Raw genomic sequence first — 22,463 nt, 5'->3', positions numbered from 1 at the left:
GAATCGAAAAACGTTAAAATGCTATTTCATACATCAGTGGGATGACATGATCTAGAATATTGGGTCCAGTTCAGATCAACCTTTTTAAAAAAAAAGATTGAAGGGATTCAAAAGACAGGCAACAAAAATGGTAAGAGGAAAGACTTCTGTAGGAGGATAGACAAATGGGATCTAGACTGGAGTTTACAGAGGAAAAAAATACAATGGTAGATGACAGGGGCACACAAAATAATAACTGGCATAGAGAACAAATTGTATACTTCTGTTTTCTTGCATAATATAAGAACAAGGGGACAGTCAATGAAATTGAAAAGCAATAAATTTAAATTTGATTAAAATAACTTTGTTTTCTAAGCACTACACACACACCCCCTTAGACCTCACTGCAAAGAAGAACATAATGTGATACTTTGAAAACAGGATAAAAATATTTTATGGGTAATGATCACATCCACAGTTAGATTAGAAAGGTTAATTATTTCTTTTAATAATAAACACAACTACTAACTGATGGGATCAGGAAGAAACTTCATCTATGAACAGATTAATTCAGAAGTGCCCACTATGACGTGTTTTTGACTTTTCTCTGAAGCATCTGCTATTGGCTACTGTCAGAGAAAGGATACGGAGCTAGACAAGATCACTGGTCTCATCTAGTATGGCAATTTCTAGGTTATAAAACATTCTTAACAAGAAGAAACAGAACACACAATAGTGAACAGTTTCAAAATTATGAGAAACAAACTGCCTATGAAGCATTAAGCCTGGCCCAAGGCCAATGCACAATATCACATCCATTATTTATGTAGGAAATTAGTAATATAGAAGTATCAAGGGCAGAGTCAGGTAAAACTTGATGAAACCTAAGATAAATCAGGTGACTAAGGTGTCAAAGAAAGGTGAGACAGCTGTGAAACAGAGGCAGCAGCAGCAAATGGAGCTTGTATCACTGGTGAGACAGGCAGTGACTGTTAAACGCAGTACTAATCAACTAAACCCCTTCAGCGAGGGCAAATACATGTCATTAGCTGATAAGGAAGTTTAAAAATGTCTGAGTTCCCACTGGTTACGTGCTGAGAGTACAAATCCATTTGTGGAGACTTTTATCATTCAAAATTTGAACTAACAAAGCAAAGAGTCAGAACCAGCCTAGCAATTTTATAACAGAGTCAATTGTTAAACTTTGAGAGTAAACTGTAAGTAAAAAATTGATCATACAGAAAGAAAGGGAGTACTTGTGGCACTTTAGAGACTAACAAATTTATTTGAGCATAAGCTTTCGTGAGCTACAGATCACTTCATCGGATGCATTCAGTGGAAAATACAGTGGGGAGATTTATATACACAGTGAACATGAAACAATGGGTGTTACCATACACACTGTAAGGAGAGTGATCAGGTAAGGTGAGCTATTACCAGCAGGAGAGCGGGGGGGCGCGGACCTTTTGTAGTGATAATCAAGGTGGGCCATTTCTAGCAGTTGACAAGAACGTGTGAGGAATAGTTCGGGGTGGGGGAATAAACATGGGGAAATAGCTTTACTTTGTGTAATGACACATCCACTGCCAGTCTTTATTCAAGCCTAATGTAATGGTGTCCAGTTTGCAAATTAATTCCAATTCAGCAGTCTCTTGTTGGAGTCTGTTTTTGAAGTATTTTTGTTGAAGAATTGTGACTTTTAGGTCTGTAATCGAGTGACCAGAGAAATTGAAGTGTTCTCCAACTGGTTTTTGAATGTTATAATTCTTGATGTCTGATTTGTGTCCATTTATTCTTTTATGTAGAGACTGTCCAGTTTGGCCAATGTACATGGCATAGGGGCATTGCTGGCATATATCGCATTGGTAGATGTGCAGGTGAACGAGCCTCTGATAGTGTGGCTGATGTGATTAGGCCCTATGATGGCGTCTCCTGAATAGATATGTGGACACAGTTGGCAACAGGCTTTGTTGCAAGGATAGGTTCCTGGGTTAGTGTTTTTGTTGTAAGAAAATGAGTACTTGTGGCACCTTAGAGACTAACCAATTTATCTGAGCATAAGCTTTCGTGAGCTACAGCTCACTGTTTTTGTTGTGTGGTTGCTGGTGAGTATTTGCTTTAGGTTGGGGGGCTGTCTGTAAGCAAGGACTGGCCTGTCTCCCAAGATCTGTGAGAGTGATGGGTTGTCACGGCTGCCACTCTGAAAACTGTTCATACAGAGTAAGTCACCACAGAAGGAGAAACATGCATCAACATATCAAAGAACTGACATTTTATTTACTACATCCTTTCACTGTAGCAGGCTGAGGAATTGAACATTCACTATTAACAGAATCTCTATCTGGATATATGTTGAACAGTTGAATGAACACAATGAATGAAAAGTTCTCACACCGCATCTGTCCTAAATGGCTACATTCAGAATTGTAATAATACATTACAATGCAGAGTCCTGCCAAAAAGCCACATTAGAGAACCAATGCATCAGGATCTTCCGACTTTGTAGAGACAAGTACTTAGACCCTTCATTAATATGCATTTATTTCTACGACGTCATGTATGTGCGGAGAATGCTTTATGGACAAAGAGAAAAGACAGGTCCCCTACCCTAATAAGCTTATCATCAAAGTTAGATGTAGCATAGCAAGAAATGATAAACAAAAGGATACTCTGGGGACAATAAAGGAAGGATGAGTAGAGCCCTGCTCTTATACAAAATTTGTATCTGCATCCGATCCACAAACATGATCCGCAGATAACCACAGATTTGCAGGGCTCTAGAAGTAACATTTGGATCCACATCCCTCTATGATCCACAAACGTGGTCCGCGGATATCTGCATTCGCAGATATAAAGTGGATATTTGCAGATTTGCAGGGCTCCAAGGATGAGGTCTATGATTCTAAATATTATATGCTATGTTTTTATTACATACATGATTTGAGTTACACCTTTCTCCAGCCTCTCTGGGAGGAGGAGGAGGAGGAGGAGGAAGAGAGTACTATTCTCACAGAGCTGTGGAAGAAAACTTCTCTTTGAAGTTATTCTCCTGGGCTGTTTCAATGCTATGAAATTATTCAGGGGGTTGCCAGGATCAAATACAGTAGCATTTTGCATGAAATATTTTTTAAAAAAATCTGCGATTTTCAGGGTAATTAAAAGTTACCTACTATTTTTCAGTGGCTCTAAAACTAATAGACAACAGTATAAATGGCAATGCTTAGCTCCACATCATGAGTGTACAAGGTTCAAGTCTTAATGCACACTGCTGCCACGCCTTCCAAAGCAACATTTTAGCTTTAGGACAAACATTTTAACATTAGGACAAACACTAAAAGCAGGTGCTGTAATGCATTGATAAAACACATTTTAAGTAGCATATGCAGTATGCTGTAGAGTTAACAAGTGTTTTCCTTAAATATTTTATAACATATTATAAATGTTTCTTACTTTTATTTTTTCAGTACAATGTCACTAATCTGCACTCCACCATAACTCACACTAAAAATGACAGAGTGTCTGCAATTAATAGCAGATTTAAGAGCAGAGTGCTGTTGTAAGCTATGAAGTATTATCATAATTAAACTAAACTACATTTGTCAAATCAGTTAACAGAAAGTACATTATATGATATATTATTATTGCAAGTTTTATTATGTTTTATTTACTAGTTCATAAAATTGAGCAATTTTCAAGAAGCTATTAGTGTGAATTGTCTTAAAATAATCTGAACATATTGCTGGCGTCATAATCCTACAAAAATCCAAAACCATGGGGCTATTAATTTGCACACTTATGTTAACTGGAATTATGCACACATACAGAGTCAAAAGGAGACCCCTAAAGCAGCTGTCACAGTACAGAACCAGAAACAACTGTTTAACCTCTATTTTACAACCTGATAATACACGCTTTGAAATTGACATAGCTTGGGAAGCTCACTGAAGTAAAAATAAAAGGGCTTTTTTGTTTTGGGAAGATGTATTTTCAATTTGATGGAAGTTTGTAGTTTTTCAGAACTGGTATCTGATCACTAAAAAGCACTTCCCATCTCTAATGTTGGATTTCCACCCTTCCAAATCCAACTTTGGTATGTCTACCAGCAGTGTGCTTAGTAAACATTGAAGACACCATTAATACAAACATCTGCTATGAATTGCACGATCTCACAAAGTCAAAGCCTGAAGTGTCTTAAATGCTTTTCAAAATGTAACAATAAAAGAAAAGAAACTCTAAAAATGTTCTGAAATATATATTACATTCACTAGAAATAAGATTAAAGCACATTACTAAGAGTCAGGGACCTGCGTTCTAATCCCAGCTCTGCCATCCTTCAGTTTAAGCTTACTGTGTCTCAGTTCCCCGATCTACAAAATGGGTACTATGCTGCTTTTAAAAGTTACAGGGATGTTTAATTTTTTAATCCTTTGTAAAGTGCTAAGTGACTGATGGATATCGCTACATAAATGCAAGATAGTAGCATTATTTGTAGGTACAATGGGTGCCATCCATGAAAAATCCAATATTCATTGTTCTAGATACTTGCAAATCGGTATTGAGGGGCTCATTTAAGTGTTGCCCCTACCTCAACTTTCACCCACACACAAAAACCTTTAACTTGAGTGTAACGATGCTTGAGTTGGCTGTCCTATCACAATTTACAAGCTGGGGCTGAGGCAGGCAGTGAGCCTGCTCTAGTGGCAGCCTCGCTGGGCCGCCAGAGATCGTGATCGACTGGGAGAGTCTCCAGGATTGACCAGTCAATCACGATAGACGGGTTAGTGACCACTGCTCTAGGCCAGGACTTATGGTCTATCTAATGCCATTTTCATAGTATTTAGGAATGTTTGTTTGATTTCATCAAAACAACTTTCCCCAGAACACCTCAGTAATTATACAACTTATTCTGAGAGGAGTAAGAACAACAAAAAAGCATGTAAAAGCTGAGAGGCTCAAATAATTTCTGTGACTGTACCAAAGCACAAAACTTAAGTATCAGAGTCACTTACAATTCACAAGCACTTATTTTCTATTTCTCTATTCCTGAATTCAATACAGAAAGGGTGAGGAAGAGGGAGGGGGCAAAAAGGAAGCTTTAAGCAACCTTTGTGTCTCTCAAAGTCTCAATCCTGCCTGGGCCCTAAATGACCCTCAGCAAAAATTAGAGCTGCCTAATGGCTACTCCAATTTACAATCTGGTTACAACACTAGGCCTATCAATCAGCTCAGAATAGCCTCAGTGCAGCACTTCAGCCCTCTCCCATCCTCTCCCACCCTCAGTGTGAACGATTTCTCAACAGGGGAATACTGGGAAGGAACCCAACATAGGGACAACCAGGCTGCTATATGCCATAAAGAAGCCCATTCATCTCAGGGTTATTCCCCAGAAGCCATTTACTCTCCATTTATACCTCTAGAGCAGGGGTGGCCAACCTGAGGCTCCGGAGCCACATGCGGCTCTTGAGAAGTTAATATGCGGCTCCTTGTATAGGCACCGACTCTGGGGCTGGAGCTACAGGCGCCAACTTTCCAATGTGCCAGGGAGTGCTCACTGCTCAACCCCTGGCTCTGCCACAGGCCCTGCCCCCACTCCACCCCTTCCCACCTCCTCCCCTGAGCCTGCCGTGCTCTCGCTCCTCCCTCCATCCACCCCCCCAGGGCCTCCCGCACACTACGAAACAGCTGATCGGGAGGTGCAGGGAGGGAGGGGGAGGCGCTGATCAGCAGGGCTGCTGGTGGGTGGAAGGCGCTGGGAGCGGGGTGGGGGAGCTGATGTGGGGCTGCTGACGTATTACCGTGGCTCTTCAGCAATATACATTGGTAAATTCTGGCTCCTTCTCAGGCTCAGGTTGGCCACCCCTGCTCTAGGGTACCAATATGGGGCTGGTGTTGAAAAAATGGGTATGGAGAGGCTTAGTAAACACAGCAAAAATTAATGGGAAGATGTACTAAATCCTACTCTTCTGTACATATTTTGTTTTTTCTCTCACACCCAAAACAGCAACTTTTTTCAGTTATTACAGAAAAATCAATGAGCAGATGGAACTCCGATCCATTATTCATTAAAATATTGCACTGGCTTAATTCAGCAAATAAAAATGGAGAACACCACAGATGAAAATTTTATAGTTCTTTTGATTTTTAACTACTTCTTTCCAGTACACAGGTATTTAGAAAAGCTGGACGTGCACAAGTCCATGGGGCCGGACGAGTTGCATCCGAGAGTGCTGAAGGAGTTGGCGGCTGTGATTGCAGAGCCATTGGCCATTATCTTTGAAAACTCGTGGCAAACCGGGGAAGTCCCGGATGACTGGAAAAAGGCTAATGTAGTGCCAATCTTTAAAAAAGGGAAGAAGGAGGATCCTGGGAACTACAGGCCAGTCAGCCTCACCTCAGTCCCTGGAAAAATCATGGAGCAGGTCCTCAAAGAATCAATCCTGAAGCACTTGCATGAGAGGAAAGTGATCAGGAACAGCCAGCATGGATTCACCAAGGGAAGGTCATGCCTGACTAATCTAATCGCCTTTTATGATGAGATTACTGGTTCTGTGGATGAAGGGAAAGCAGTGGATGTATTGTTTCTTGACTTTAGCAAAGCTTTTGACACTGTCTCCCACAGTATTCTTGTCAGCAAGTTAAGGAAGTATGAGCTGGATGAATGCACTACAAGGTGGGTAGAAAGCTGGCTAGATTGTCGGGCTCAACGGGTAGTGATCAATGGCTCCATATCTAGTTGGCAGCCGGTATCAAGTGGAGTGCCCCAAGGGCCGGTTTTGTTCAATATCTTCATAAATGATCTGGAGGATGGTGTGGATTGCACTCTCAGCAAATTTGCGGATGATACTAAACTGGGAGGAGTGGTAGATACGCTGGAGGGGAGGGATAGGATACAGAAAGACCTAGACAAATTGGAGGATTGGGCCAAAAGAAATCTGATGAGGTTCAATAAGGATAAGTGCAGGGTCCTGCACTTAGGACGGAAGAACCCAATGCACAGCTACAGACTAGGGACCGAATGGCTAGGCAGCAGTTCTGCGGAAAAGGACCTAGGGGTGACAGTGGACGAGAAGCTGGATATGAGTCAGCAGTGTGCCCTTGTTGCCAAGAAGGCCAATGGCATTTTCGGATGTATAAGTAGGGTATTGCCAGCAGATCGAGGGATGTGATCGTTCCCTTCTATTCGACATTGGTGAGGCCTCATCTGGAGTACTGTGTCCAGTTTTGGGCCCCACACTTCAAGAAGGATGTGGATAAATTGGAGAGAGTCCAGCGAAGGGCAACAAAAATGATTAGGGGACTGGAACACATGAGTTATGAGGAGAGGCTGAGGGAGCTGGGATTGTTTAGCCTGCAGAAGAGAAGAATGAGGGGGGATTTGATAGTTGCTTTCAACTACCTGAAAGGGGGTTCCAAAGAGGATGGCTCTAGACTGTTCTCAATGGTAGCAGATGACAGAACGAGGAGTAATGGTCTCAAGTTGCAGTGGGGGAGGTTTAGATTGGATATTAGGAAAAGCTTTTTCACTAAGAGGGTGGTGAAACACTGGAATGCGTTACCTAGGGAGGTGGTAGAATCTCCTTCCTTAGAGGTTTTTAAGGTCAGGCTTGACAAAGCCCTGGCTGGGATGATTTAACTGGGAATTGGTCCTGCTTTGAGCAGGGGGTTGGACTAGATGACCTTCTGGGGTCCCTTCCAACCCTGATATTCTATGATTCTATGATTTCTATATTCAGCTTGAAATGCACAGCTGTCACCATATGTACATTATGCAAGCACTCACATAACCTCATAAACATTACATATTCTATAGCAATGATTTTTATATCTTTCCTTAAAGGAAAGCCATGCATTTTCATATCAAGTTATTCCCACATCTCAGCTACACTGGCATAATTTGAAATATATGCAGTCAGTAAATGATGGTTCTACCAAATGCAGATGTTTGTTCTGGATACTTTTAAAATCTATCTTTTTAAATTTTCCAGGTTCAAGGAGTAATATAAGTAAAACATTTTGAAAAGGGTTTTGGATTATACCTTTTAAATCTTTACTTTGTATAATGTCATATACATATGTCAGCAAAATATACTACTGATAGGCAGTTTTAGCTTGTATCATCTGAATCAGGATTTTAAAATATATCACTGATCTAAAATTAATTTAGGAAGTAAACTGCATCACAAGTATATTTTTCAAACTGAGGAATAAGGACGCAAATATTCATGACTTTGCATGTTCTATAACTGCCTCTGTTGGTACTAATAAGGAAATAATTCTCAAATCCTCCAACCAAAGTGTTGCATGTTAAATTTAATATAGTTAACAGATTACTGGATCAATGACCCTTCTCATAATAAATATATTACAAAAATATTTCATCTTATCAAAACCTTCCATACTATTAAAATTGGGATCTATATCATCCATTACAAACAACTATAATTTTATGTACAGGTTAGTTCCTGACTAGCTGAAACATGGAAAAAGATTATTCTCTCAGTTAATCACAATGCATATACTGCATAATGTTACAGTGAGGAACTTTGATACCAATGCATAAGCATCCATCAAAGAAAATGAGAGCTTTGCGTGCATATTTATCTAATGGTGGGAGACCATTGGACAAACATTACATTAGTAATCTTTTGCCTTTAGCATAGCAAATGTCCCGTTGTAAAGTAAGTGAAGTTGAGTCCATAGGCTGCTGTAGTAACTGCCTTTTAATGTTATAACGTATGTAAGGATGCCACTGTTTTTATCACCATGTTGTGTAACCCTTTGATACCTTTTCCATAAAGGAGGAGGAAATGGGACTCCACCATGTTCCTATTTGCACTTCCCCGCTTCATTTTCTCTGAGGACAATCCATCAAATTAGTGTCGGACACAATCATAGCTTCTGGGTATATAAAAACACAAATGACGGAATGTGGAAAATTGTCAATAATAATGCAGAAAAGGCAGAAGTGTTTAATAAATATTTCTGCTGTATATTTGGGAAAAAACAGATGTAGTCATATCATGAAACACTTTCCATCCCAATCATAACTCAGGAAGATGTTAAATAGCAGCTACTAAAATTGAACATTTTAAAGTCAGCAGATCCAGATAACTTGCATCCGAGAATTTTAAAAAAGAGCAGGCTGAGGAGCTTGGTGGATTATTAAGATTGATTTTCAATAACTCCTGGACTTTCTAAGCATTCCAAAAGACTGGAAGAAAGCTAATGCTGTGCTAATATTTTAAAAAGGTTAATTTAGGGTGACTCAGATAATTATAAGTCTGTCAGCCTGACATTAATATAATAGAATGGCCAATATGGGCATTAATGAATAAAGAATTAAAGGAGGGTAATATAATTTATGCCAATCTACATAGGGTTATGGAAAATAGATCCTTTCAAACTAACTTGAGATCTTCTTTTGATGAGGTTACAAGTTTGGTTGATAAAGGTAATAGCATTTTGTAATAAAATTTGACATCTGTAAGGCATTTGATTTAGTACACACAACATTTTGATTAAAAAAACCCAGAATGATACAAAATTAACACACCACACATTAAATGGATTAAAGACTGGCTGAAAGTCTCAAAATGTAATTTTAAATTGGAAATCATCATGGAGCAGGTGTCCCATGGAAATTGGTTTTGGGGCCTACATTATTTAACAGTTTTATTAATGACCTGGAGGAAAACATAAAATCATTACTGATAAAGTTTGCAGATGACACAAAGACTGGGTGAATGATAAATACTGAAGAGGACAGGTCACGGATACAGAGTGATCTAGATCAGTGGTTCTCAAACTAGGGCCACCGCTTGTTCAGGGAAAGCCCCTGGTGGGCCAGGCTTTACCTGACACATCCACAGGTTCGGCCAATCGCAGCTCCCACTGGCAGCAGGTTCGCCGCTCCAGGCCAGTGGGGGCTGCGGGAAGTGGCGCGGGCCGAGGGATGTGCTGGCCGCCCTTCCTGCAGCCCCCATGGGCCTGGAGCGGCAAACCGCAGCCAGTGGGAGCTGCGATTGGCCGAACCTGCGGACGCAGCAGGTAAACAAACCGGCCCGGCCCTCCAGGGGCTTTCCCTGAACAAGTGGCAGCCCTAGTTTGAGAACCACTGATCTAGATTGCTTGGTAAACGATAAACAGGGGAATCTTAAGTAGGCATAGTGAAGTTATATTACTTCTGTATTTGGTATTGGTGTGACCACTGATAGAAAACTGTCTCCAGTTTTGATGTCCACAATCCGAGAAGGATGTTGATAAATTGGAGCGGGTTCACAGAAGAGCCAGGGAAATGATTAAAGGATCGGAAAACATGCCTTATATGGAAACACTCAAGAAGCTCAAGCTATTCAAGTTAACAAAGAGAAAGCTAAGGGGATGACCTGATTACACTTTATAACTACCTACATGGGAAACATAAATTTGATAGAGGGCTCCTCAATCTAGCAGACAATGGTATAACAAGATCCAACAGCTGTATGTTGAAGCTAGACCAATTCATTTCATTCATTCATCTACTTCAAAGATGAATTATTTCAGGCAAGTCTTATCACCTGCGTTATTCAGGAGGTCAGACTAGTTGATCACAATGGTCCCTTCAGGTTTATAATCTATGTTCAGCACTCTATTATTTTCTCATGTAGAGACCCACTTCTGCAATCTCTCACCATTGCTCTTGCACTAGTGCAGCTCCACTGGGGTTAATGAGGTTGAGACCACTAGTGTTTACTGAATGTTGGGGCTCTTATTACCATGTTGTCTAGTCCTTTTAAGATCATATTTTCTTACAAGGGATGCTGACATTGGCACAGGGAGAAGGGAAAGAAGTAGATTGGGGCAAAGAGTCTGGGGAGATTAGGACTAGAGATGGAGGAAGAGAAACTGGGATTGCTTTATTTATTCCCAGCATTCTGTTCACTTTTTTGACTGCCACTGCCCATTGACTGGATTTTTTCAGAGAACTATCCACAGTGACTCCAAGATCTCTTTCTTGAGGAGCCAGGGATGACAGAGACTGGAAAAAGGAGCCAGGGAGGGGCTGGTGGGAAGACTGAAATCAGAAGAGGAGCCCAGAGATTGAGACTGGGATGGGGTATGGGAGGGGGATAGATTAGGAGTCAAGGGTGAGATTGGGGCTCAAACAGTGAGCCTAGATGGGGAGACTAGGCCAGCAAAGAGACTAGGACCGGGAAAGCAGGCAGTGGTGGGGAAGAGACAGAACTGGGAAAGGAACAGGTTGGAGAGGGTGGGGAGAAGCAAGAAGCTTGCAGGGATGGACAGAGTATTTTGCCTAACAGATCACACTCCCTTGATGGAACCCATGATCTCCGAGTTTCACCATTCCTCCGCTGTCAGCAAACAGCTGTGAAACCCAAAGCATGAATTTCACCCCCCCCCCATCTACTACTGGTCCATATATAGAAGATGACACCTTATTACTGGTGCTATCAGTTACTCAGGTAGCTCAAGTAGGTAAGGTCTGCACAATGAATCTAAAGGCTCTGCCCTGGTGATGAACCATGTGTGTGCTTATAAGAAACCACATGATGGAATTTCTGGTTTTGTAAGTTTACTTTTTGAAAAGCCCAGGAAATTACACATGCAAACATACGATAAAAGAACATTATTAAGGTTCAAAGTCAAGCACTCCAAAGTTATGAAATACCATGATAAAGGTTTCCTGTGCAACCTTAATTCAGCCCCCTTGTATGTATGACATATTATTGTGATAAGTGCCACAGAAAAGCCCACAAGGAAATTAAAATTCTGTCTTCAGACTGAGGTTTGAATAGTGTGTCATAAAAAGTATGCCATTGAACAATGAGGAGAAAACAAAATATGGAATGGCTGCTCATTAGGTGAGCACCATCCATTCTGTGCAGTGAATGACGCAGGGCTACTTGACTTTGGAACTTTAATAATGTTCCTTGAACATAGTTTTTGTATGTAATTATAAATATAATAAGATTCTGTCAACATTTTACAGCACCCACATTAAAAATATGGCGGAGTTATTTAAATAACTTGATTGAAAATAATCAGCACTGTTTTAAATTTGTAATAGTCAGTAGTATGGGGGTTTTAACAGGCAACTAACTGCACCTTGAATGGTGCCTTGAAATATGTATTAACTGCTTATAAACAATCTGTTCCACCTCATATTTAGCTGAGGCACTGAGTACATTCCCCAGACCTGAAGAAGAGCTCTGTGTAATCTGTGTCTTTCTCACCAACAAAAGTTGGTCCAACAAAAGATATGAACTCATCCACCTTGTCTCTCTAACATCCTGGGACTAAAACCACTACACCACTGCATACAGCAATACGTTGATTCTTCATACTCTGTATCTTTATGTTTACTTCAGCAAGAGAAAGGGTGTAATGCTATAAACTGGTATTATAATGTCACAGAAATAGTCACAGTAGGAAAACGGAAAAAGTTGGTGGTTTTAAAATTGCAGCAAGCATAACCAAACAATCAAAGAAACTTTAACCATCTGAAAAAAATATGATTAGAGCCCAAGTCAAAGCTGACAAATTTCACAAGATTCTCATGATGAAAATGGTAAATATGAGCTGTCATGCTTTAATGAAAAAGGGTAGAAAACCAAACAAAAGCATTCATTGTTTAAAATATTCTTCGCTCTACAATTATTTTCTAGTGACCAAATTAATTATTAATTTATAAATGTTGATACAGTAATTCATGAAATGAAGAAAGCAACATGCCAAATAGATCTATAAATAAATGGTGGTTAAAAAAGAGGATCTGTCAATCTATGAGTCAAGCCCCTGAAAACACAAAAAGTCACACAATAAACCGCTTCACAGAGTAATTTGCCCAATACGGCACACCAAGTTCAAACTTTTGTTCTTATTTTCAAAGCCCTGTACCACTTTTGTCTCCTATCACAATTCTCTTCCCTTTCCAATATTCCATAAGCTTCACCAGTGATGTAAGCGTTGACATCCTTTACACTTCTTCTCCAGCTCCATACTATTTTCAATATAGATTCATATACATAGGACAAAGTCTAAACCCATGCTCACCAATAAAATTTGAAAGCTGATTAACCAACAAAAAACTCCTTCCAATTTCTTGCCATATATAATAAATATGTTTGGGATAGGTGCAATTCTCACAAATAAAGCCAGTAATGCATGTCATCCCAAAAAAGTACCAGTGAAAACCTTTATTACACTATCATATAGTCTGTATATGCTACAGAAATGTTGTGGACTACTTTTGCATCCTTTCAGCTGCAAATCTGACTCTCTTAGTTACTTTGGGTCCAACTGTATATTGCTCAGAGGGAGCCATAAGAACTTATAATGAAAAAAGTAGCTTTATTATGCCCCCAAATGTCATATTTTTAAGTTCCAGTGTCTCAAGTCTTTACAAGTGGTGTTTCCACCAATTGAAAGCTGGGATTCTTCCATTTCTGGTGATCTAAGGTTCCCATTTTTAGCCTAGTGAGATAATGTGATAGCAGAATTTAAACCATTTTCTGATGGAGGACTAAATATTACCTGTCTTGGCCCTTGGGTCAGTGTAATATGGGGAGAATAGGATAAAACATGTCTTTAGCTTGTTGCTTTAAATTGGCAGCTGTCTGAAGGTGCTCAAAAGTATGGAATGTTACAGTATGTCCCAAGGAAAATTGAGTAGTTGGAAAAAGAGACAGGTCAGGTTCATGAAAACTTGAGGATCTACATGATATATACAATGTATCATATGCTTCTCAAATTTACCACCTGGATCTCTCTTCATCACTTTAAGAAAACATATGAGATTTTTTTTTAGTATGTTAAAATCAAGAAAAATCTTTTACTCTTTTGCCTTCTTAACAGAAACTTGAGCAAGGGCAAGTTCTGCTAAATGAACAAACTTCCTTCCAAGAAATCTGTGAACTCTACCAATCATTAGAGTTAGTTACTGGCTGCTGGATTTGACAAAGAAAGCCACTTCTGACATCTAAAAATCACAAGCTTCCAGTTGGTGTGTGGTACAACTAGAGTGGTTTAGTATAAAAACCACTTTCAACTGACAACCAGATGGATAATAATTTTGTTATAAGCATCGCTATGAGAATCTGTAAGAGCCCGTCAAACACACTTTAACTATGCAAGAACTTAAATGGAAGTAACAGCTGATCATTGAAAGAAACACACCCTCATCTTTTGGATGTCAGAAGTACTTTAAATGACTGATTATAGTGTTGTTTTGCCTAGGAGTAAAAGGCTAGATCGGGGTCATAAGTCAGAAACAAAGAGTGCAGTATCTACCATTTTCATTTTTAAACCACTTATTTTTTTTGTAGTCTTAGCTTTTTATAAAGACAGAATCCTCAAGGCCAAAGTTGGAGAGAAGTTTTGCAAACTATATATGTTAGCACACTGTGTAAGTATCCAGTCAGTTGCACCCTGAAGACATGTCGAATGCAAGCACCATAAACATACAACAGTCTGAAACTTGGTGAACAGAGTCTATTTTTCACCATACTTTTAAGAACTGTTCTCCCAGTGCATTGCATTGCCATGTAAATATTGTAGTTCCAGCCTCTTTCTGCTGGTGGTTATCACATGGCTGGCAGGGGTCACACCGTTGTATTAGAGTGTAGTTGGCTATACATTCCAGCCAGTAAACACACTCTTGAGCCTGTCTCAGACAGCTGTCAATGCCCAGGTGTAAGGCATGTATTTATTTATTTTTTTGCATTACATCCTTACGTAATGAGGCAGGGACAACAGCTCTCTGGTCTCAAAATATGATTCTATGCTCAATACTCGGGTCATCTTTAATTTGAAAATATGGTTCTGCTCCTACCAGTGCTTGGCTTTTGTTTACTGACCACCCTGCTGGTATCATTCTCTTGCCTGCTGTAGTTGGATGTCCTTTTCTGTAGCCTCTGTGGTTTCCATCACTTTTGCTGTTGAAACTGGGAGATAGTGCAGCATGTTAATGGATTCACTGTTCTAATCCCCTTCCCCCAACTCACTGGCTCAGGGTGTCAGCTAGCATCAGTAATCATCGTGGGCAATAGCAATACAATTCTGATGGCTGTATTCCCCAAGAGAGGTCTCTGGTGTTTACCACCTACCACCACAAACTTCAGCTGCTACCATCTATTATTTTTCAGGTTAGTTACTGGGAAATCACATTTTCCAACAGACTGCATTATGATTTCATTACACATTAAATGGTTGTGCCTCTTCTTTGTAATAGGTGTGTTCAAGTCCAATTCACCCAGAAGAATCACAATAGAGGTAGCCCCACTATCCAGCTGAAATTACACAGGGTGTTTCCCTATTAACATTGTTGCATGCATGGAAATTGGTACTGTCCCTTGCTGCTATTCTGGCCCAATAGCCTACACCTGATATGCTCTTGGTCTTAAGGAAAGAGTCAATACTATTGTCTGATGTGCCAACCCCCTTTTGTACAAGTCTGACTGAATCTTTCTGAGACCTTCCTCTGCCCTTGCATACACTGCTAAATAGTTCAACTTTCCAGATTCCTTGAAATGCTGTCCTAGTGAAGGGTACTTCTCCTTTACTCCCTTTTGCGGTCTTCCTCTGTAGGAATAAAGCATGTGTGTGTTTAAAGAAGTTATTTTGCAAAAACTCTGAGTTTGTAGTTGTAACTATCAGGTCCCCAAAGGGTTAAACTTTAAACTGGCGTACCAATGAGGGAGGCGTGCTGGAAAAGGGTGTTTAACTATTTGCCAGACAGCAGTAGAACACCTCATGCTGCAAATATGTGCCACCAATGAGGAGAGATTCTTTTTTCCATATACATTTTTTCTATATCATATGGATGAGTTAGGACTCCTTCAGAATCTAGGTTTCAGAGTAACAGCCGTGTTAGTCTGTATTCGCAAAAAGAAAAGGAGTACTTGTGGCACCTTAGAGACTAACCAATTTATTAGAGCATGAGCTCTAGTGAATGTGAATGCTCTAGTGAAGTGAGCTGTAGCTCACGAAAGCTTATGCTCTAATAAATTGGTTAGTCTCTAAGGTGCCACAAGTACTCCTTTTCTTTCTTCAGAATCTAGTGTCCTTCAATTTCTCCCTCCCTGGCCTGAAACTCTAGGACTCTGCTAGGAAGAGGGGAATTGAATCTGGGTCTTCCAATCCCATGTGAGTGCACTAACTATTAGGCTAAAAGTTATAAGCACCACCACCTGCTCCTTCTCCATTCTTTTGCATGGGGCCCAGTCAGGTAGGCATGCTCAGAGGACGGCTACAGGATTGCTCCGCTGGGCAAGCTGAGTGGCTGAACACTTGTCTTCCCCGGTTGGTGAATCACTCTGGGACCTAGGCATCCAAACACCTAGAGTGAGGAAGTAGCATGCATGCCCAGAGGCACAAATATAGGTGCCTACAGGATTCGGCAGAAGTTCTGTGTATCATAGTGAGGAACTTGGGCACCTAAATCTGGGTTTAGCACCTATCTAGCTCCATGGATTCCACCCTAATTAGTCTGATGGTTATGTGCGCAGGAAGCAGGAACCTCACCCATTCCTTCAAGAAACTACATAGGGGCATAATCCAGGAGAGGGGCTCCCATTCATGGATCACTAGCAGACCTAGATGCCTCTTTACAGCCTGGATTTAGGTGCCTATCTCTGAGAAAGCGGCAAGGCTTAGCACTTTGGCATCCCCCATTGGCTAGGTTAGGCAGCTCCCTGCCTAGCATGCTGTTTTTATGGATCCCATTCTAAGGACTTTTCATTGTACAGGGAGCCTAGGTGTCTAATTCAGCTTTGTGGATCACAATGTTGTTACTAGGATTTTCTAGGTGTCTAAAATTTAGGCTCCCATGATGCTCAGCGTTACAATGTCTAAATCCCTCTGTGGATTCCAGCCTCAGTCACTAATGATGTATCTGAGGCTACTCTAGTCTAAATGAAGCTCAAAGTCAGATGAGCTAATTTTTTAGTCCCTAAAGAATCGTCTTAAATAAAGGTCATTGAGCCTCTTATGATGCAATTTAAAGGTTCAACTAGTAATTTCTTGATCAAATATTAGTATTTTTGATTGCTCCCAGAAGAAATGCAATTTATATGTAAACTTAGCACTCAAGTCAGAGTCACAGCTGTTGCCTGATATAATCAGTGTATAATATTCTAATCCTCTGAACTCTGACTCAGCATGCATCTGCTCTCCACAAATGTTTTAAAAATGTCTTTGAAAATATATTCCATCCTCAGTCTCCCCATGCAAAAAAACCTGAATTTGCACCACACAGCATGTAATTGTGAAAAACTGTACATTCTGCTGACTGGGGTTATAAAACTCAGAAAGAAGAAATCCCTTTTTTGTATAGTGAATCAGAATGATAGAAAAATGACTATTTATTTTATACAATATAGAAAATTTTATCTTCATTTTATGGATGGATGTGGGCAACTGCCAAGACTCCAGTTTCTTCTACTCATATTCCTTTTTTCTGCTCTGCCCCCAGTGGCCATCTATGGGGTAGAGGAGGGATCAATATTGCTCATCTAGAGCCCGTTCAGGCTGTTTACTTGCTTCAACAACTGGTGGGTGTGTCATCAGTGACCTAAAATACTGTCTTTTATCCAAGGATGTAGGGGAAAATTTTCAAACATGTCTATTTAGAGGACTCCAAGGAGCACCATGTGTCATGGTGAACTACATCCTTTGAGCTTCAGTGCCATCCGCTACCCACTTCCATTCCAGGTGGAATGAAGACAATCAATGGGACACAGTAATACCAGGGTACAAAAATATATCAGAAGGACAGAACAGCTTGTGCTGGTGGGGGAGTCGCACTATATGTGAAAGAATGTGTAGAATCAAATGAAGTAAAAATCTTAAATGAAACAAACTGCACCACAGAATCTCTATGGATAGTAATTCCATGCTCTAGTCATAAAAATATAGCAGTAGAGATATATTACTGACTACCTGACCAGGATGGTGATAGTGAGTGTGAAATGCTCAGGGAGATTAGAGAGGTTATTAAAATAAAAAACTCAGTAGTAACGGGGGATTTCAACTATCCCCATATTGACTGGGTACATGTCACCTGAGGATGGGATGCAGAAATAAAGTTTCTTGACACCTTAAATGACTGCTTCTTGGAGAAGCTAGTCCTAGAACCCACAAGAGGAGAGGTAATTGTGGATTTAGTCCTCAGTGGAGCACAGGATCTGGTCAAAGAGTTCTTGGATTCATTGTGGATAGTTCTCTGAAAACATCTACTTAATGTGCAGCAGCAGTCAAAAAAGCAAACAGAATATTGGGAATCATTAAGAAAGGGATAGATAATAAGACAGAAAATATCATATTGCCTCTATATAAATCCATGGTATGCCCACATCTGCAATATTCCGTGCAGATGTGGTCACCTCAATTCAAAAAAGATTTATTGGAATTGGAAAAGGTTCAGAAAAGGGCAACAAAATGATTACGAGTATGGAATGGCTGCCATATAAGGAGAGAATAATAAGACTGGGACTTTTCAGCTTGGAAAAGAAACAGCTAAGGGGGGATATGATTGAGGTCTATAAAATCATGACTGGTGTGGTGAAAGTAAAGAAGGAAGTGTTATTTACTCCTTCTCATAACACAAGAGCTAGGGGTCACCAAATGAAATTAATAGGCAGCAGGTTTAAAACAAACAAAAGGAAGTATTTTTTCCACACTACGCACAGTCAACCTGTGAAACTCCTTGCCAGAGGATGTTGTGAAGGCCAAGACCATAACAGGTTTACAAGAAAGAACTAGATAAGTTCATGGGGGAATAGGTCAATCAATGGCTATTAGCCAAGATGGACAGGGATGGTATCCCTAGCCTCTGTTTGCCAGAAGCTGGGAATGGGCGACAAGGGATGGATCACTTGATGATTACCTGTTCTGTTCATTCCCTCTGGGACACCTGGCACTGCCCACTGTCAGAAGACAGGATACTGGGTTAAATGGACGTTTGGTATTACCCAGTAAGGCCATTCTTATGTTCTGAGCCCAGGGCCCCTGACCATACCCCAATCCCCTCCACAAAAAGAAACAGGAACAGGGTATCCCCAAATCTCTGGAATGTCAGCAGGTAATTGCTATGGGCTCTGAAAGTGGTTGTAAGACACAGGGATGCTGGAACAAATTTTATAGTGGGGGTGCTGATGATGGAACCCAGGAAACCATGTATTTGGTGTTTGTTATTACTACTTCAAGTGCAGCAGCACCCCTAGCAGCACTAGTTCCAGCACCACTGGAAAGACAAGGAGAATAGAGACTTCCCCATATTTCCTGAACAAGATGGCTGATGGCCCTGCTGGAGAAAGTTGCTGCAGACCCACTACATATCAAGGCCACAATACAACAGACTGTTACCTCAATTAACTCCTCTCTAAAAGCACTGACAGGACAGGTGAATGAAGCAGAAGGGAGAAAAAATATCATCACTGGAAGATCAAGCACAAGGGCTCTCTTCCCAGGTGCAGAGAGGCCTAACAGACTTATCTTCTCTTAAATCTGAAGCGGCAGACCTCAAGGGGAGATCTCTCCACCATAATTTGAGAATTATAAGAGTACCTGAAGGAGCAGAGAAAGGCAAACCCCTAGAATCTGGACTCCAGCTCCTGTCAGGAGTGCTCAGCCTGCTGGATGACTTTAAATTTGATGTAGAAGGAGAACACAAGTCCCTGGCTCCTAAACTGGCCCCAAATGCCAAACATTTTGCACTGATTGCTAAAGTTCTCAGATTTACTGTAAAAGAAAAAACAATGCAAGTAGCTCATGAAACAAAATAATTGTTTTGGGGGAAGGCCACAAAATAAGATAATGAATTTTTTCGAGATTACTAAAAAAGTGATTGGACCCAGAGATCTTGGATTTACAATTTTTAATATAAATATTTTGCCACACTTCAAGGCTCATCTAGAGTGTGATGAAATGTCCTACTACCTGAATATGTGAGTCAGTCACTCACATCTGTGCCCAAGTCTCCATACGGATTTTCTGTTTGCTTCTGGGTGCAGACTGAAGCATTTGTGATGATCTCTAAAGCTTTGGACAGTTCTGGGACAAAGTAACATGAGACCAGCTGTCACCCTCCCCTAATATCACTGTAATTAATATCACCTGAGAGTTCCTGCTGTCAATTCCTGTATTTGAACACTTCATTGCTGAAGGAAGGGCTCTCAGTTGTGGACTCAGGTTTTGAAATTCACAGCACTTGACAGTCCCTCAGTGCCCAAATCTAGAGACCTTCTTAGCAGGACATAACATCATTTTTTCTTGGATTTCCTGAAGGATTTTATGCCAGCTGCAAACAGTCTACAGAGAGGCTTTCCCCCAGCTGGGAATGAGCTAGAAACAGGGGCACCCCAGCCATGCCAACAACTGGGAGAGCGTGCCACAGGAACTCCTACAGTGACTCTACACACTACTGGAGACCTCCTCTACACAGGGACAATCTCCTACAAGCCAGCTAAGATGGTTTTACGGCTCTTTTGAGAATCCAGCCTTTGTTTTTTGCCTGTTCTGTATTTCACTGGATACCTTCTAACAACAACAACAGAAGAAGAAAAATGCAAAACATAATAAAACAACAAAAGACATTGGAAATGGTTGCGTAGACATAAATTAGAAATGCAGAAAAAATAGAAAGGAAAGGCAAAATACTGGAAAATTAATACAGAATTAGAAAGAGTAAACATTGTGTAAAAATCACCTTCAACCCCTGACAACCCACATAAAAAGTGGTATTAATACTAAAGAGGAAAAATGTTCAAGAGGATTTAAAAGATGCTTTGATTCGTCCTTTTCTGAACATGCTGACTCTATTGTACCTTTGACTTTTCCTGCTTCAGGTAGAAATTGTCTAAGAAGAAACTTGCTAAGTGGGCAGTCATACACATGTAAACAGTGTTCCACGTGCTGGGCCGAACACCACATCAATGGTGGGAAGTAGTAATTCTTTCCTCTTAAAATGTTCTCAGAACTTTAGATAACCATAGCCTGTATGGTTTTGAACAAACCTGAAATTCTTCTGGAGAATTTCCTACTGCACAGAGGCCACTTCGGGGCTGAATTATGGAGAGAGTTCACCTCACCCCGCACCTGTAGATGCAGCTCCCATTAGCTGGGTCAGGGCAGGGGAGGAACTGCTGCCCAGCCCTCTTCTCCTCCCACTCCTCGTGTGGCTGGGTTCGAGCTGTGGCAAACCGCGGTCCATCTGCCACACCACCGCCAGCACCCAGGAGTTTGCGGTATGTGTATCCCCATCTCTGAGTGCTGGGAATGGGGCTGCACCCCCATCTCCGTCACTGAATCCCTCCCCTAACTGATCCTGTCCTGCCCGACACCTACCCATCCCAGCACCCCTTACAGCAGTCTCCCACCCATCCTCTCTACCTAGTGCCGCCACCCCCATGTCCCTCACCCTCCACAGCCCTGCACCCCATTCACCTCCATATACTGCTGCACTCCCATTATGTCCCTATACACCCCTGTGCACTCCACATCCTCATGTACCTGTAACCTTCTGCCTCCCACTGCATCCCCATCCACCCCACATACCCTCTCTCCTTCACTGCTCCCTCTCACCACAGCCCTGTTCTCATCCTTGGCCTCTTTCCCTCCCCATCCTCTCTCCTCCACCCCCCGACCCCCATCTTTTCCCCTCCAGTCCACCCTTCACCCCTCCCAGCTGGATATTCAGGCAGCCCCTGGAAAAGCATATGAAAAAGCGTCTCTGTAGGCAAGTGTGTGCATGTATGCATTGTATGCGTATAAGAGACTGTATGTCTTTGTGTAGGGAGGTGTGTGTATTGCCGCATGTGTGTATACCTGGGTGAATAAAATTTGCAGTGTAACTCTGACTTTTATTCCTTTTGCTGGCTTGTGCACAAAAATATTTATGACCTAAAATATGTGTGTACGCATTTCATAACAAGTTTTTAAAAGAGAAGGAAACTCTAAAAGAAATGTATTATTTCTTAAAAAGTGAATGTTGTTGACTAGTAATTGCAGACGAGCCAATGTATCATATACACAATCAAGGAACTATGACGTGATTGGAACAACAGAAACTTGGTGCAGCAGTTCACATGACTGGAGCACTGTCATGGATGGGTATAAACTGTTCAGGAAGGACAGGTATGGGAGGAAAGGTGGACGAGTTGCATTGTATGTAAGAGAGCGGTAGGATTGCTCAGAGCTCCAGTATGAAACTGGAGAAAAGCCTGTTGAGAGTCTTTGGGTTAAGTTTAGAGGCAAGAGCAACAAGTGTGATGTTATGGTGGTCATGTGCTATAGTCAACCGGATCAGAAGGATGAGGTAGACGAGGCTTTCTTCGGACAACTAACTGAAGTTAGTCTCTCTTTTTCTGGAATTAGAAAGTTGGCAACCTTAAGCAGAGGACAAATCAATCTAGGGCTCAGGCCCTCAGGCAGGGCGTAGTGCAGCACAGGTTCCGCTCCAGGGATCTGCAGTGCCCTGGAGATGTCTG

General features: G+C 41.1%; 1 protein-coding gene across 1 annotated transcript in view; it reads right to left on the bottom strand.

The window, feature by feature from the left end:
* The window catches only part of HS6ST3 (heparan sulfate 6-O-sulfotransferase 3), a 538,365-nt gene that overhangs the window by 186,815 nt on the left and 329,087 nt on the right, over positions 1-22,463 (bottom strand). The window contains 1 exon segment of the mRNA XM_073348045.1: positions 8,799-8,833. Coding sequence (XP_073204146.1) covers positions 8,799-8,833 — 35 coding nt within the window.

Source organism: Lepidochelys kempii, chromosome 1, assembly GCF_965140265.1.
Source record: "Lepidochelys kempii isolate rLepKem1 chromosome 1, rLepKem1.hap2, whole genome shotgun sequence".
Taxonomy (NCBI): Eukaryota; Metazoa; Chordata; order Testudines; family Cheloniidae; genus Lepidochelys; species Lepidochelys kempii.
Note: the sequence above shows the minus strand (reverse complement) of the source record. Positions and strands in the feature narration are given on the sequence as shown.